This window comes from Aplidium turbinatum, chromosome 2 (assembly GCF_918807975.1).
Source record: "Aplidium turbinatum chromosome 2, kaAplTurb1.1, whole genome shotgun sequence".
Taxonomy (NCBI): Eukaryota; Metazoa; Chordata; class Ascidiacea; order Aplousobranchia; family Polyclinidae; genus Aplidium; species Aplidium turbinatum.
The window spans coordinates 35,778,353-35,796,107 of record NC_137473.1 but is presented as its reverse complement, the minus strand read 5'-3'; the positions used below and the strand labels follow the sequence as shown (position 1 = coordinate 35,796,107).

The window sequence follows — 17,755 nt, the reverse complement described above, 5'->3', positions numbered from 1 at the left end:
GTAGACTTAGTTATATTTTTCACTATTACAATGGGAACTGGAAGGAATAAAGTGTTGAAAATAATTCTTTTAGGAGATTCATAGTAAGTATGCTGAAAGTTGCATAACTTTTCAGTTGTAAATGATATTGAAAATCAAACAATACGAGATTCTTAAACTGGGATTCGGACTAAAACATTCACAAATTTTATTGCAATGCATGTCTTTTGACCACTATTTGTTATATATATAGTTACATGATTATTCCAGTAAATATAGTTTTTAGTTTTTTTCTCCTACAAGCGATAGTTCATCCGTTTATGTTTAAAAGATACCTTGATTTGCTAATTGAAACCTTTTGGATTAGAATTTTAAAACTATTTTCATTGTGAAATATCTCAAACTAGAAACAATTCGAAAAATTATCTGCAATTTCGGAATCAGGGGCCTTGAAATACTCTAAAATGACTCCCACATGCCGCGGAATGGCCCGATTCGGTGAGTCCGATTCGGTGAGTTCCCTATTCGGTGAGAGCCTTTTTCGGTGAGAGCCCTATTCGGTGAGTTTTTTTTTTAAATTATTGCGCGCCGTAGCTTAATTATCATTGCCGTTGTAGGGTTAGAGGTTGGGGGTTGCGGTTTTGGGGTTTCAGGGGTTTGGGGGTTGCGGTTTTGAGGTTTCAGGGGTTTGGTGGTTTTGAGGGGTTTTGGGTTTTTTTGGGGGGTTTGGGTTTTGGGGGGGTTTTTTGGGGGTTTGGGGTTTTGGGTTTTTTTGGGAATTTTGGGGGTTTTGGTTTTTTTTTGGGAATTTTGGGTTTTTTTGGGGGGTGGGGTTTGGGTTTTTGGGGTTAGGGGTTTTAATTAGGCTACGGTACCTGATAATTTTCAAAAAAAATTCAAAAAAATCACCGAATAGGGCTCTCACCGAAAAAGGCTCTCACCGAATCGGACTCACCGAATAGTAGCAGACCCCACATGCCGTGCCTTTTGAAAAGAATATTTTTTGTTGGCCTGCATAATTTTTCATTTTCAATCTACCTATTTTATTTTTAGTGTTGGAAAAACTTCTTTGATGAATCAATATGTCAAAAAAAAGTTTTCTCCCAGTTACAAGGCCACTGTTGGAGCAGATTTCCTGTCGAAAGAAGTGCTTGTGGATGATGATACACTTGTTACCTTGCAGGTGCAGTGTGGAAGTGAATTCAGCAATTTTGTAGAAAAATGACTTGTTAAGATTCTTATGCAGTCAATCAAATTGGGCAATGATCCATACTTATAACAAATCGTTTCCACTAATAGTTTGAGATCTACAATTCCTTCAAACTGCAATCGATTTTGTGAGTAATCAACGTTGTCTATAATGTACGTATAACGTATCACCGCAATGTGAACATTTTTACACAATTCTCGCAGCTTTTTCATTCGTTTCATGATGTTTTATGAAATTAGTAATCGGCATTACAATTACACTAAAACTTTTTGCATTGCAAGTTGAATCATAATTTGTATAAAATAAAAACTTGCTTGTTATCAGTGGGTATCAACACACAGAAAATAGTATTTATAATACTTTTCAGATTTGGGATACCGCAGGAATGGAAAGGTTTCAGGCACTTAGCCATGCATTTTATAGAGGAGCCGATGGCTGCGTACTTGTGTATGATGTGACAAGCCATAATAGTTTCGAAAACTTGGATAGTTGGCGAGATGAATTTTTGATTCAAGGAGCTCCTAGAGAACCAAATGATTTTCCTTTTACCGTCATTGGTAACAAAGTTGATGTGGAAGATAGAAGTGTAAGTAATCTCACACATAAAACTATTTGAATGCTGCAGTATTTTGAGCACTCTGATACCTATATTGAGAATCACTGAATAAATAATTCACAAAATCACAGCCCAGTTACGTCAACATTACGGTCTTGGTATTTATGTTTACTTGAACCATAGAAAAGCAAAACAAAGTAACTTTAGTGGGTTTAACATAATGTATTACACACAAAACAAAATATAAAACAATGAAAACTATTAATACTACAAAAAGTGCTCAATGCTAAGCAAAAAAGCAAAGCAGAGCGAATTAAATCAAATATAGTTATTACTATATTTGATTCAATTTCAAAACAAAATATATAACATAGTAACTCAAACGTTTTCGACATGTACGTGTGTCCTCATCAGGAATTGAATCTGCAATATACATAAAATGAAAATGTGTAAGATAAATTCAGGGATATCTACAGAAGGGGATACGAAGGCTCAGAGCGATTGCCTTATTCTCTTGACACGAGAAGGGCGGTAGTTGGTACCGCGTTAAACATGCGGTTCTTTTTAAAATTGCAGAAAGTTTTGTAGTGCAGCTGGTACACTCAGCTACACAAGACAGTGAGCAAGTGTTATGTAGAACATATTTAAAGAATACTTGTTTGAAAAGACAGTTAAAGGTTACCAGTTGGCTGTTGTTTTTTTTTGCAAAACCTTTGCCGTTGGCTAGTGTAAAGCAAGTAGGCTATACAAGTAATTATGAGCATTCATTGAATATCCATACCTGGTGGTGACGAATCTTTTTGCGGTCGCGGGCCACGTTGTCAATTACACATGAGTTATCGGGCCTCACAACTTTTTAATCGTATCCTACTATGACGTCATAGATTGGAATCGACCAAAAATACAAGGTGAAGTTGGTGAATAGTGTTTTCACAACTTTACCTTATAGCTTTCCTATTTTGTAACTTTAAACTCTGAAAGTTAGTGTTGAGGGCAAGAAAGTAGCAAAGGAAAGGTGTACCAGTGAAGGCATAAAACAGCTTTGAAATGTCTTTTGTCTTTAATGCATGAGCGATTGTCAAATTGTTTTGTGGGCCGCACAAAATTCTTTGACGGGCCGCATGTTCGTCACCTCTGCTCTAGGCAGATCTGGTTTTCAGACTAAGATTGTGGAAGCCTTAAGAATCAGCCTTAAGAATAAGCCTTAAGAATCAAGCTGTTCTCTACCGGCACTTATTTTCCTGTGGCTCATCGTTCCTTTTGTGTGTGTTCTAATTGTCCAATGCCTGTAGTTTTACAACTCATGTGATCTGTTTCCCTCCGTATAATTTACGCGTAATCAATAATCATTCTTGTATCATTTGTTCAGTAAGTGCTTTTCAGTCCAGAGTGTCATTACAGTTATAGTGCAAAGTCAAATTTATCTTACAAATTTTCATTTTATGTATATTGCAGATTTAATTCCTGATGAGGACACACGTACGTGTCGAAAACGTTTGAGTTATGATGTTATAATATTTTGTTTTGTGTGTAATACATTAAAATATTAAACAAACCCGCTAAAGTTACTTTGTTTTGCATGTCTATGGTTCAAAAACGCAAACTCTCTACCAAAGCTATATTATGTTTACTTGTTTAAGGAACTCAACCTAAGTCTTGTTACTGTAAAAGTGCTTTTTGCTTTCATACACAACATGTCCAGTGCCCACGGAATGCATTGTTTTGTTGTGCTGGAATAATAATCAGTACTTTTGTGTGTTGTAATTTAAACTGATTTTATCTTATTTTTTTGGCTTATGATGTAGCTATGTGGTTTGTCAGGTATCCGCCAGGGATGCACAACGCTGGTGTAACAGCAGAAGTGGAATTCCCTATTTTGAATGTTCTGCCAAAAACAATCTTAACGTGGACCAAGTCTTCCAGACAATAGCCAACAAAGCATTTCATTATGAAGAGTGTGTTCATGTTTATGGTGATGAGGGTCCTGCTCCTTTTGTTCTTGGCAAAAAACGAAATGGTTTGAAACTACTAAAGAACTGTCCTTGTTGAATTCTTTTAGTCTCAAACTTCCATGATTACCATTTGTTTGTATACTTCATTCAAGTCAGTTCAGTTTGAAATTCGACACGATTGGGCTACATTCTTTCATTTTGTTAGGTAACATGATCACTAATGTGCCCTTTCTTGTCTTTTGTGCACATTCTGCCTTTGCTGCACATTTTATTTACATTTGCCATGAAACAGTATTATATGTTGCTGTGTGTTTTAGGCTAATTTGTGAATTTTACTTCGTTTTTGATTCATTTTTATGTAAACCTGAAAACTTATACTTTGACAAAGCCATTGATGCTGACGATTGGGTTTCTGTTGTTAAAGAAATACTTTGCACTTTTGGTGTTTGAGTTTTTGCTGAAGTTGTTACCACTGTTTCTCCTAAAGCGATTGATATAGTTATTTCAAATTTTTTACCGTTCAGTAAAGTTTATATTGGTTGACTTGATACGTTTTCTTGTTCCTTTTCAATCCTTTAAGCGCCGGATTATTTTTATGCATAGTCCCAATCAATGTTTACTATGAACGGACCAATGAATTCATCAAAAGTGTGTAGATTCGTAATGTAATTGGTAAATATGTCACTACAGTAGAATTCGCCTATAACGGCTTCGTTTATAACGTCAATTCGCCTATTACGTCACATTTCGCTCGGTCCCGGCAGAATTCCTATCTTTTACATACATTGTAGTTCGGCTACAACAGCATCGCCTATAACGTCAATTCGCATGTAACAGCACCCTTTATTGGTCCCCAGACGTATTTTGTTCGTTTATAACGTCACTTTAAGCCATCACCTTTACCACGAACGGTCAGTCTTTTAATCCAGTTAGCGCTGCTGCTTGCAAAATGTCTTCCCTTTGTTTCGCTACGTCGTTCTCAGCAGGGACTTTAACTGAATTAACTTTTTTCCCGCGTGAAAAACTATCACGTGTAAAAAGTAGCTCTACAGCTGTGTCAAATCCGTGTCAAAACCGAAACAGCTCAAGATCAATGCCTTTTTTGCTAATAAACAATGAACTTTTCTACTACTGTATGTAACGAGCTGTATTGCGCAAATTTCCTGTGCCTTTCGCTGTAGGTTATTTTTTTCAAACAATTTCTTTGTTTACTGTATTTTCTGCGTGCCTTTTGTCAATTTAGTGGTACACAGTAACCCTGATTGGATTATACACCTCTTTCTTTAATCAAAAGACAGTTGTGGAATAGTTTGCGGTAGTTCGTCTATAACGTCAATTCGGCTATCACGTCAGTTTTTGCAAATCCCCTAGAGGTGCCGTTATAGACAAATTCTACTGTATTAGTATATTGCATAATTATGTTGAATTTTGAAAGTTCATGTATTTTGCTTGGGTTTTGTCAATTTAAAATATTTTTGTGACACGAGCAATCGAGCACGCAGAGAATTCAACTTGCAGACGTTGAAACATTTACAGCTTCAGACGTTGCTTCAATGTAAAAATGACACATATTCCTGTCTGGGTAGTAAGCTAAACACACAACAAAAGAAAGATGTCAAAGCCTAAATAGTTCAAAATATGTACAGTATATACTATATAGTATACTGTAGTCAGAGGAATAAGCAGGATACTGATAATTTGCACATCCGCAAAGCTGTTTTTTCGTCGTTTTCATTTAGTTTTTTGCCATATGAACTGATTAGTATCATGATTATTGCGCACTTATCAATGTAGCTAAGTTTGGTGTTACTGTAGGCTATTTTATCAAACACAGTCACAAAACGTAGATTTTGACAACTTGCATTACCCACACGTGCTTTTTACAACATAAATGCTTATAAACAGATGACTGACAATAACTTAATAAAGATTAATATAATTACGCGCCCGGCTCAAGATCACGCGGCGCAAGTTCGACTCTCGGGGTGTGCGCTTGAGCAACGCATTTCAGGACTGCTCTCCATTCAGCGGCACCTAGTGAATGGAATAATTCCCCGGCAACAACACTTCAACAATCGGAAAACTTCAATCTGCCAATTTCGATAACCGGCCCTGTGTCAAGAGCCTCTACAAGTAGGCTATGCGAAACTACCAGGAATAACCAATCAAGGCTTTGTCAGTCCGAGGATAAAGATTCAAAACCAACCAAACTATTGAATATGTTGGTTGGTTTTGAATCTTTATCCTCAGACTGACAAAGCCTTGATAGGTTATTCCTGGTAGTTTCGCATACCTCTACAAGTATGCGAAACTACCAGGAAAGGCTCTACAACCTTTTGATGCAGGGTCGGTTACCGAGATTGGCAGAGTGAAGTTGTCGATTGTTGAAGTGTTGCTGCAGGGGAATTATTTCATCCATTAGGTGCCGAAAGCGAGAGTCGAACCAGTACCTCTTGAACCTTCTTCGTTCACGAAGCCGCGCGCTAGCTAACTACTAAGCTATCGGGGCGGATTATTCAAAACAACTGCAATACACTAACATAATAATTTCAAACCTGGCTTTCTCGGATTGTCTTTTGTTGCCGCTCGCTATCCGCAATCTTGTCTAGTGATTACACTCAGTCTTGTATACGTTACAGCAAAATGTTTACACTGTGGTATCTGTTTTTCAGATATATGTATTCAGTGCGTATTGCAGTTATTTGTTCAGTCACTTAGTATTACCACTATTTAAAGTTAATTGTTTTTGTTTCGATGTGTTACGTGAAATGCGATGAGATGAAAACGTTTGAATTATGTTATCATTCTGTTAGTGTATTGTATTTGTTTTGAATAATGCTATTCAATCTTATTCAGTTATCTGTTTATGGTATTGTAAAATTACTTTCTCAAAGTTATAAATGCTTATTATAAACATTGTGCTTATCATAGGCTACTTGAGTTGTAGGTCAGTATCTCACTAACCTCTATGATACCGTTTACGATATAGTTCTTTACTCTCTAAATCCACTGTACAGTGTACATTTAGTTATAGTAGTTGTAGTTTTTACATCGTAATTTATGTTATTTCCCTCAGTTCTTTGCAATTGCGGTGCTTGACTGGCAACAGTTGGTTTTCTGTGGCAAGATGAGCTCAGATTTTTAAAATGGCTGGTTGCTTGGTTCGTTTCTCGTGGAAGTGTTCGTTGTAATTAAATATTCACTGTAGGCTTTTTTAGCACAAGTTCTTCAAAATAGTGTTACGGTACGTTTTTTTTCAACTGCGTTCTATTATTTTCAGTCGTGTCAACTAAGCGTTGCTAGTCCATTTTATAAAATAAACCCGATGTGTGTGATTTTTCCGCTGTGGTCGTATTAGTTAGGCTAGAAGGGTGTAATTTAGATTTTAGACAGCTTACTTTTTGCGATTAGGTTACGTTATTAGATCTTACGTCATATTTCTCAATGCGAATGATTTGATTTGAGACACAATGGAAGATCTAAGAGAGAAATTTGAGAAGTGGAAGGAGTCGCTTCAATATAGAGGTATGCGTATCAACATCAAAAAGACAAAGTTGGTAGCCTATTAATTGGAACGGAAGGGAAATCACAATGAGTAAAATCGACCCTTGTGGCGTATGTGGAAGAAGAGTGGTGGCAAATTCCGTAATGTGTACGAAATACAGGAAGTGGGTACGTACATGGAAGACGTACCACGATGAAGAGGGTGACATGCAGATCCGGAGATTGTTTTGAGTGTAAGAAGATTGGAGAAAGAATGGTTAGTCCTGTTGAAAAGCTGAATCACGAAGTTGAATCGATGAGTGCTTTTTGCTAACCAGGAGATAGGCTGAATGCTAGTAGTAGTAGGCTAGTGGTTGTTAAACGGCAGTGACTTCAGAAAGTGTTGATGAAAGTTATGTGGTAAAAGATTTTCGTAGAAAATGAGAGGGAGAATTTATAGGCTACTGGTTGCGTGCGTGAGATCTCCAATGCTGTAGCCTACGGAACTGAGACATGGTTGGTTGGTTTTGAATCTTTATCCTCGGACTGACAAAGCCTTGATTGGTTATTCCTGGTAGTTTCGCATATTTGTAGAGGCTCTTGACGCAAGGTCGGTTACCGAGATTGGCAGAGTGAAGTTTTCCGTTTGGTTGTTGAAGTGTTGTTGCAGAAGAATTATTCCATTCGCTAGTGGTGCTTATGGGAAAACGAATTGGCGATTTTAAGAAGAACAGAGAGCGATGATAAGGGCAATGTGTAGTGTGAAGCTGATGGACAAAAGGAATACCGAAGAACTTGCTTGGGGTAAATGACTATATGTTGATGGAGTGAGGTGGTATGGGCATATTGACAAGGATAAATATGATGTTTTGAGAAGAGCGCTCGAGTAGAGAGGGTCGTAAGAAACAAGGAAGACCTAAGAAAACGTGGAAAAGGTAAGTGGAGGAAAGCAACAGGGTTGACTTGACAAGAGAAGACGCTTTAAACATCGATGTAGAACAGTGGTTCTTAACCTTTTTTCTATCATGCCCCCCTTCAATAATGGTCATGTGCCTCGCGCCCCCCTAGATTTTTAATAAGTATCATACCAAAAAAATTGCATTTTTGTCTGTTTATTGTAGCTACACATATCAGTGAGATACTTGACACTGCTTCTTAGCGACTAGATTTTTAATGCGAGGTTTAACTCCAGAGAGTGAACAACGTAAGTCTCCTTCAACTCTCAGCCTGTTTCTAAAATGAAGTAGCGTCGAGAAAATGTGATAAACCTGAAGGAGTTCAGTGCAAAATAGTTTTGTAAAGTTCTGGTCTAACGAATAAAGCAAGAATTACTGAATACAATATAAAGTAAGATATAGGCTAATACAAAATATGACAAACAGCATAGATCCTAGGACATTAAAGTACCGGTAGTTAAAAAAAATTGAAATTGTTGTAGAACTTCCCCCCCCCCCCTGAGAGATGCTTCAAGCCCCCCCCCCCCCCCCGGTTAAGAACCACTGATGTAGAGGCAGTGTGAGAAGGCGATTGTGGCCCGTGGATCTGTATCCGGCCATCCTCTGTAACGGGGATATCACCAGGTTAATACTGGCTTACTAGCCTACTACATTTGCCATGTGAGTAGCCTACATTCTGGTGAATAGCCTACCTTTGTAACAAAATAGCATTTTAACAATTGTAAATCTATTGCCATTATCATATAGGCCTAGTCAGTCACTTTGGAAACTTCAGCAGCGTCGCTCCAAGCTAACCAACCTTTTTGTGAAGTCTTCTATCACGTTTGTTTCGCCTCGCATATCAAGTTCAGGTTTAAAGTCTGGGAAACAACCTGGCCGGTGTTGGTTTTCCCTTCCCATTTTGCGGTCTCCACCAATTTAGGCTGGTCGACGAAAACCCAGACAGAAAAGCCTTTCCGATAAATCAAGCTTTCGCGAACTTCGACACGGTGGCGAAGATGCGATCCGTAATTTCACACCTTAGGTGGTTTCACAATTCTACCCCACCCCACCTGATGAAATTATAGGCTCCAGTTTATCTACCCTATTCGTCTCACACTCTCCGATTAATACCCTCATCTAGGCTATCTTTTAACTCGTTCTGGAAGAGTGGAGGGCATTTAAACCATAGGCCTACCGAGATGTGTAGGCATATTAAAAACGGCCCGCCACTGGAAAGGGACTAAGAGAACAGGCTATCATGCCCCGAAGGCAAACCCTTACCCTAACCCTAACCCGAAGGGATACAATGCCGACCAGCTGCTTTCCTTGGCTGAGCAAGTTGTTGATGTTATTTTTGGTTGTTACTTTTATATTTTTCTTTTTATCCTAATTTTTTCCTGACTGTGTTGCGACCGTGCCAATTTTCTTTTAACTTAATTACTTATTTTGGTCTCAAGCATGATATGTTTGCGTTTTGACGCTTGTACCCTTTTCTAGACCTTTGCTATGTTGACATGTAGCCTATTGTTGTCGCTGTGATGGTCAAAAATAAAAGCAACTGAACTGATCTACCAAACCAACCGTTTTGCCTACCGGATCAGCAAAGAATCACTCTCATTTGCGAACACTTGCAGGGTGATCTGCATGATGTCAGCAACTGGCAGCTCTTCTCCATCTGCCGAAACTTCGATAAAATTTATTCTGACGTATTGGTCCTCAATAGCGTTGACAGGGGGTTTAGGGGATATTTTTGGACCAGGGCCCGAGATGATTTTAAAGGTCCGGAAACTTGAGAAACCACCGCGTAGCCTATTCTTAAGATATACCGTAATGCGTTTTTCTTGGAATTGTTGTGATTAGGGCTCGAAAATCTCATTGGTACCGGGCCCAAAATATCCTCTCAACGGCTCTGTTGGTAGCCTACTACTCTAAGCAGGAAGCACTGCATTGCCACGTTTGTACTGTACATGAGAGCTTGAAGTGGAACTTTGTCGATCAATCCCCAGCTGATGCCGAGATTGAGTGGATGTGTATATGTAGGCCTATCTCAGACTACAACATCGTCAATATTTATCGAGCCCTGATCCTTGCAAATGTTGCCATCATCCTATTCAAAACCCCCCAGTCTCTACGCTAGCGATTTCAACTGCCATCACACCAACTGGGGCTACAATAACACAAGCAACGGATAATTACTGGCTGACTGGGCCTCTACAAACAATCTTCCCCTCCTATTCAACCCAACGGAACCAACCAGTTTCCATTCCGGTCGCTGGGAAACAGGGACAAACCCTGACTTGGCCTTTGTGAGTGTTGACAACTCTCTTCCAGACAGACGTGTGCTTCCCAACCCAAGCTCTCGCGGTCCCAACACCGGCCGTCCCTTATCATTGCTCCTAAAACTCGTGGCTTCTGTCCCGAGCTCACCTGTGAAGCGATGGAACTTCAAAAAAGCCAATTAGAATCAATACATCAGCCTCTTGACCAACGGGTCTAGGCCTACTACAAAGTTAATAGGCTACCACCTGAAACGTGCAACGTAAATGAGACATACCGTAGGCTACCATGACTTCTGAAGCGCCATAGCAACTGCGGCTAAGGTCACAATACTTCGTAGCCGTTTAGCCAGCTATAGCCTATAGGCTACTATGCTGAGACTTTGAGTGAGAGACTCTCTATCGGCCCTATTTAAACACCACATCTGGTACGGTACTGCTTTTAATTCCGCGCAACCAGATTACTTCAGCGGCTGGATGCAAAGAAGCTTGAGCGATGGAACAAAGCTGTCCAAACCATCGTCTTCTCACACTCAAGCCGCAAAGCATGGAGCATCATCAACAACTTCATTGAGCGCTCAGCACACTTCCTTAACCAGTGCCCCAGCTAGTGCAGAACGGGGTCTACAAAACAAAGGACCGCAAGGCATTCCGCCTTGTTGCAAAGAAAGTGTCTGCCCTGTGGTAAGTGGAAACAAAACCAGATGACACAATATCCGAAGATTTCACTACAAAAGAGTTTACCACCGCCCTCCGCCTAGTGAAATCATACAAGAGCTGACAGTTTACGTATATCAGCCCTCGTCTTTCTCTACTTCTCAGCAAAGTTGGCTACTGTGTACCTGTTTGGTGCTGCAGTGGTCACTGCCACAACATCGACACTGCCATTAACAGAGCTCTGCGTAGGCTACATATAGTGACCGGGTTCCTGCGCTGCGTCCCACACCATTGGAGAATCTTCCTATTCTTACTGGCATCCAACCCGCTAAGCTTCTTAACGAAGAAGCCACTCTGTTTTGGTTTCAGTCGACGGGGGTGCTCGTTTGAGGAAACTGAGATCTTGGAATGGAGAAGATTGTGGGGCTCCGTCTGTCGACAGAGAAGCAAAGTGGTGTTTAAAACCACAATTTTTTTTTTCTTCACAGCTTATGCTTCTTTTTCTTTGTGAAATCTATGGTCATGCTTCAACCTGTTGGATAAGAGATAGGCCTACCTGTTTTAAACGACCTCAATTTTTACATTAAGATGTTCGTTGCCTACTTGCAGTGTTGTACGTTGACGCTGTCAATTTGACGGCTTCATTTGACGGCGTCATCTTTTTGTTGACGCTGAGGCTAGCGCCGTAAATTTATTTTTTCCTTGATGGAAGTGATAGCGCCGTCAACTATTTGGCCGATTTTAAGCGTCAAGCGCTATGCGTCATTTTTTGTTTTCATGGAAAATCTCGTTTCACAATGAGAGTTTCACAATGTATTCTGGCCAGCGCGACTCATCCGAATTACCGGCTTTCGCGTTGATTGGAATGGCTTCTTGGAATACAAGCGGAAGAAGTTCGCCAAATGGTGATCACTCATATCGTGAGCAGTAGGTTATCGAGAAATCAATGAATGTCATCGCGGAGGTTGAAGAAACTGTATTTCAAGAGCTCTATGCCACTGAAAAGAGCGATGCTGGTGCAGTGGACCTCGTTAAAATAAGACTTATATATGCTAAGCCATCACAGCACGCTTAGAGCAGTGATAGGCTACCTTTCCGAGTAAACGTTTTCAAGACTTGTTTTTGAAATACAACACACCAATACCATTCAGCGCTGCTATGGAACGCATTTCGCTTGAAAAGGACATTATGCGTCCCAAACGCAGCTGATTGTCAGACAAACGTTTTGAAATGCTTGTGTTTCTACAACGAAGTAGGGGAGACTCAGGCAAGTTGGCCCACTCTAAATAGGCCTAATTTTTTAACTACAGTAGTTATTGTTACGTTTCGTACGCATACTGAGAAAGTGCTGTTGAAACTACCTTATCACCAGGTTGGGAGGCTCTAGCAAGCAGTATAAATATGTGAGCACGATTTTTGTTGGATTTTAGAATTTTTTAGATGTCGAGTGAGTTTTTTCTTAGGAAGAATGGTTATTATTTAGTGAGTGCAGCGCTAGAGTGGTTATTAAGGCTCACTTTGACGGTGAAACCGTTGTTAGAAGCTCGATAGTTTGACATAAATTTTAGTTTTTACAATATGGTTGCCATGCAGAGAAGTTGGCCCATATCGTGGGTGGGTACGTTGGCCACCATGGCCAATTCGCCTTTATGAGGTATTATATAGAATAATAATAATTGACTATTAATACGATGACTTATTTTTGCACGATTAAAGTAGCCTATCATCAAGTATCCAAAGTAAGTAAATCGCGGTTTTAGGCCTACATAGGCTTTAAACGATCAATAACAATAATACACTTCTTTACATCGTTTTTATGCCAAAAGATGCTACAACTTATTCCTAACCCATATGGTAATTATAGAATAATGGTAAGTAGGCTAATCAAGAAAACCAATCGCGGAAATGTGTATCAACTACTTCTCAAGCGACGGTCTAAAACGTAGCCTACCTCGTTTCGGAGATAGGCTACATTAAAAAATGTTCCAATATTGGTAGCCTACCCATGCAAAAATGAAGTTTGTAGCCTATATTGCAAACAAGGTCCTGCCTCTCTCTGCCTAAACTGCCATAAAATCTGGATTGCTACCATGCATTATATATTATTGAGATTGAGGAACCTATTATTTTAAATCAGGTGATGAAAGGTCACTGTTACGCACACAATAACAGGTTATAAGCGGTTAGTAGGTCTACTCGCCGAGACTAAACAAGTAAACATCACGCATTGTTTTACGTTAGTAAAATGGAAATTTAGAAGTTAAAGCAGTGGTTCTTAACCTTTACTAACCTGCCGAACCCTTGTGCTAATCTACAAGCTTTAGTTGAACCCCAAATTTTCGTTGAATCACAAAAACGAAAATCTACCACATTTAATAGTAGGCTACCCTAGCGAAATACATTAAGGCAAACCGGGGCTTGTTGTCACAAGGGGCGTGTTGTCACAGCAATTTTTTTTGTACTTGCACTGATTGCTTCGAGTTTATATTTGTAGCACGTGCTTCGTTAAGAGTCATCTTCCTTTTGATGTTAGCAAAGTTAAGAAAAGACAGCAGGTTTAGCTTAAATTCAATTATTATCAAAAATTTGGTCATTGATGTAAATTTCACTAACTTTTCAAAATTATGTGACGCTTTCGTAAGAGCAGTCTGACCGCAAGTATGAAATCAGTTTTATAGTTTATTATGTTAGGAGTATAGCTGACACTTTAGAAGTTAATAGCGTGCCTTTTCTAGTCACCATTAAAACTTTTGTCCGACTGCGTACGTCGGGGCGAGTTGTCACAGCTGTGATGATGGTCACAGCTTACGAGAAGCAGAAGCAAAATTTGGTATAAAGTATCGAACCCTTGGTTGATATGTGAAGGCAAGGAAACAAGACCCAAAGCAGTTGTTGAATTAATTTCAACTTGTTTATAAGCGTAAATTCCACGTAATAAGATTTGATTTTGTAAGGCAAACCGGGGCGTGTTGTCACAGGTTTGGGGTTTTTCGATTTGTGCTTTTGCTATATACAATGCAAGTGATTTGGTTATATCATTCGTACGCTGTCCACTTACACTTCCTTTTGCCACTAGTTAAACTTTTTAATCGCAAAAGGATTTCAAGAAAATCAAATTTTTGTAAAAAAAAACATTGTGACAACACGCCCCATGCTTTGTGACAACACGCCCCGTGCTGGGGCGTGTTGTCACAATTTTTTTTTTTACAAAAATTTGATTTTCTTGAAATCCTTTTGCGATTAAAAAGTTTAACTAGTGGCAAAAGGAAGTGTAAGTGGACAGCGTACGAATGATATAACCAAATCACTTGCATTGTATAGAGCAAAAGCACAAATCGAAAAACCCCAAACCTGTGACAACACGCCCCGGTTTGCCTTACTGTATCAATGAGACTTCTGTTGATGTTTTTCTTTGACCAATAGTGAGATTCGAAGCTTTGTCTCGGAAACAGAAATTCTCATTTCCTTTTCGCATGCAAGCAGGTTTCGTTTTTTTTTGCTTTAACATCCACCAGAATAGAAAACGCATGCTTGCATAAATAAGTAGTAGCCTAGTTATGAATGGCATAAGAACTCCAAGGGCGACTTTTGTAATAAGAAGATAACTTTCCATTTGTTGGCACCAAAACGTTTGAAAACTTGTTGTGTTGAAGTTTTTTTGCATCTTGCTTTCTTGAAGATCGATAATGCAATTCAAGTAGCCTATGGGCTATTTATATCTGCTGTCGTTGAAAAAAATTGAAAATGGAACTGAATTTCCTTAAACTAAGGAAGTTTCCTCAAAAGTGAGAGCCCTGCTTTTGCCGTTCCGTGCAAATAGCAAGCGTGAGGAAATTCATGCTTTGAGAAAATGAAGTTTTTCTTACCGATTGTTTTTACAATGTTAGGTAAAAAGTATATTTTTTTGCATTCTGTGTTACATGCAGATGGCATCATTAGGCTACATCACGCGTCAAACACACAGATATTTATTTATCATCATGTAAGCCGCAATCAAGTTTCGGCTAGATAATCTTTTCCAAAAATATTCTCTGATATAGGCTACCATTCAGTAGGCTGTGTGTTAATATTTCAGAGGACGTTTGTATAATTTTTAGTTTATTTTCATGTTATTATATTATGTTAAATGCCGTCTGGTTGTTAGGTTTTATTTATTTTTGATAAATAGCCTACAGTTAAAGACTGTTCAACACCAGGCATTGATTAATTATAAAATGACTTGCGTTTTTCTGGTGACTGTCCTCGATCGGCTACCAGTTACCACCTGATGAAGAATGATATCTTGCTTTTATTTCTGACGTTGATCAGTCAGTAGGCTACAACGGATTTTATCAAGGGGTCTGAAACAGGTAGGCCTAAACACTATTCAGCAATGAAGTTTTTCTTACCGATTGTTTTTACAATGTTAGGTAAAAAGTATATATTTTTGCATTCTGTGTTACATGCAGATGGCATCATTAGGCTACATCACACGTCAAACACACAGATGTGTATTTATCATCATGTAGGCCCAGTGACGATCGGTGAGGGAAAGCAAGGAAAGCAGTGCTTACCTGAGCGAAAACTATGTAAAATATAATGACTGAATTCTAGGTTTAACTTCTTATTATTTTTATCAAGTCTATTTTAACTTGAAAATTACTGTGTTCGTGACTAGAATTACTCGTAACGCTTGTGAGTAGTCTAAGTCCTCACCAAACCGCATGTCTTGCCTATAAATGCCAATTAACGCAAACGCTTTTGTCAGAAACCATCACTGAAGCTCCAGGGAAATCAACTTTCAAAATTGCTTACCCTACATTGAAAAACGCCTTCGTTTTATCCAATCGTTTTGCAAAACGACACCAGCTGCTTAGCCAATCAGATGTGTTATCTGGTGTTATGGTTAAAGTTGCTTTCCCAGTGACGTCAATGCGTATCTCATAGCGGCTGCTTTTGGTTTCAGGCGAAAGGAATACAGCCTCTACGCATGAGTGATTTTCGGGCTTGTAACTATAGGCTACTGAGTACGCTGAAAATAAAGCTGGTTCTCTTACCAAAAAAAAAACATAGATTCTACAATAAGACATGCAATTCCAAAGGGTACATTAACCAACCAGTACTGAAACAGCACAAGTGTTTTTTAAATTCTTTGGGTCAATAGACTGACATCACAAGTTCAGAGCAAACATACTTGTGTTCTTCAAGAATGGACTAGCTTAATTTATAGGCTAATTATTTGCTCTTTACTAGTGCACCAGTCCAATGCATGTCGTAAGTGCTTACAGATGACATTGACAATAAGTTTTTGTGCTCAGTCTAAAAAAGCAGCCAACATTCTAGACTAGTCCCAGTTTGATTGATTGATTGAATCTTTATCCTCGGACTGGGAAAGTCCGAAGATTTTGTTTTGAAAATGCTCTCAGAGCGCACCAAATTGGAAGTGTTTTTCAAAATTTTCTGGGGGAGGCCCCCCAGACCCCCCGCTGGAAGTGTTGCCTTCGGCAACACGCCTTCGGGCTTCGCCCGACGGTTACGCCCCTCGTGCCTACTACCTTGCTGCAACATATTTCCAAGTTGCTTTCCCAATGGTTTAAGCCACCGAACGTCACTGTAGTAGGCCGCAATCAAGTTTCGGCTGGACAATATTTTCCAAAAATATTCTCTGATATAGGCTACCATTCAGTAGGCTGTGTAACAAACGATAATTTGTCCCCGTTTTATTTAAATTGTAATGCGACTGCCTCGAGTCTAAATTTATCATTGAACCGTAGCACTCTTTAAATTTCGTTCTTTTGGAATGTGTGCGCGACTCGACAGGCAGAAATTTGCTGTGAGGGAAAATATTTTTTACAAATGGTGCGTTGTATGCGGACTCTAATTCTGGATTATGTTTTAACCAGTTGGTAAGTTTTGTAATCAAGGTGTGGTAAGTGCTCTCTTATTTGTTTGTGTTGCATGCTGTTGTTAGTGTTTAAACTCAGTGCATTACAAGTCATTTGGACATACCGTAATATTGTTGTGCTGAAGTTGTAGTGCCTGACAGTGTGAACAGTTAGACAGAGCTTTACCCTACTTGGTCTAAGTTAGAGTCTAATACCTAAGCCCATCAGTAAGTGTTTTCTCATACACACATTCCTTAAGCTACACTAGATTTGTAAAAAATAATTGATTTCATTGTTGTATTGTGCTACAGCATTTGGTTGCCTTATCCCCTTACCTGGAAGTGTGAGTGGGTTAGTGTGCTTCAGACTGTGCTAGATTAAGTGGTTACTAGCATATTATACTATAGTACTGTGTGTTGACGTACAACTGTACTGTAGTTTTAAGTTGGCAGTAGGCCGAGCTATCCTACTGGGTGCAGATATTAATTTTCTTAGTGCTGGTACAGTTGCATAGTTTGTTTTTATTTATTTTTTGTAATTAACAATTAACATGCCTCCCAAGAAAGTAGATAATAAGAAGGTTAAGGTGACAGTGGTTGATGATACCACACATGCGGATAGTGATTTAGAAACTTCGATAGATGAAGGTGAAAGTAGTCACACTGAAGATTCAAATTCTTCAGCAGAGCCACCTTCCCATGTAAAATTAGATCAACATGAAGGTGCCACTTCTTCAGCTATTCACCTAGTTTCTGTCACCAATCAATCTGCAGCCTTGCGCACCAAAAGGCAGTTGGCCAAACTGTGCAGTTGTCTATTTTAGAGAGGAAGGGCTTAGAT

The 17,755-nt window shown here is 39.2% G+C and overlaps 1 protein-coding gene across 1 annotated transcript; it reads left to right on the top strand.

Moving 5' to 3' along the window:
* LOC145764475 (ras-related protein Rab-7a-like) lies at positions 1-5,847 on the top strand. Its single transcript, XM_082576089.1, has 4 exons — positions 1-83; positions 1,033-1,162; positions 1,557-1,775; positions 3,567-5,847. The coding sequence occupies exons 1-4, from the start codon at positions 31-33 to the stop codon at positions 3,792-3,794; spliced, it is 630 nt and encodes a 209-aa protein (XP_082432215.1). The 5' UTR covers positions 1-30; the 3' UTR covers positions 3,795-5,847.
* Positions 5,848-17,755: the final 11,908 nt, after the last annotated feature.

Coding starts and splice junctions, on each gene's coding strand:
- LOC145764475 (XM_082576089.1), top strand. CDS start 31: ATGGGAACTGGAAGGAATAAAGTGTTGAAAATAATTCTTTTAGGAGAT. Junction 84..1,032: donor ATTCTTTTAGGAGATTCATA/GTAAGTATGCTG, acceptor TTTTATTTTTAG/TGTTGGAAAAACTTCTTTGA. Junction 1,776..3,566: donor TTGATGTGGAAGATAGAAGT/GTAAGTAATCTC, acceptor GTGGTTTGTCAG/GTATCCGCCAGGGATGCACA.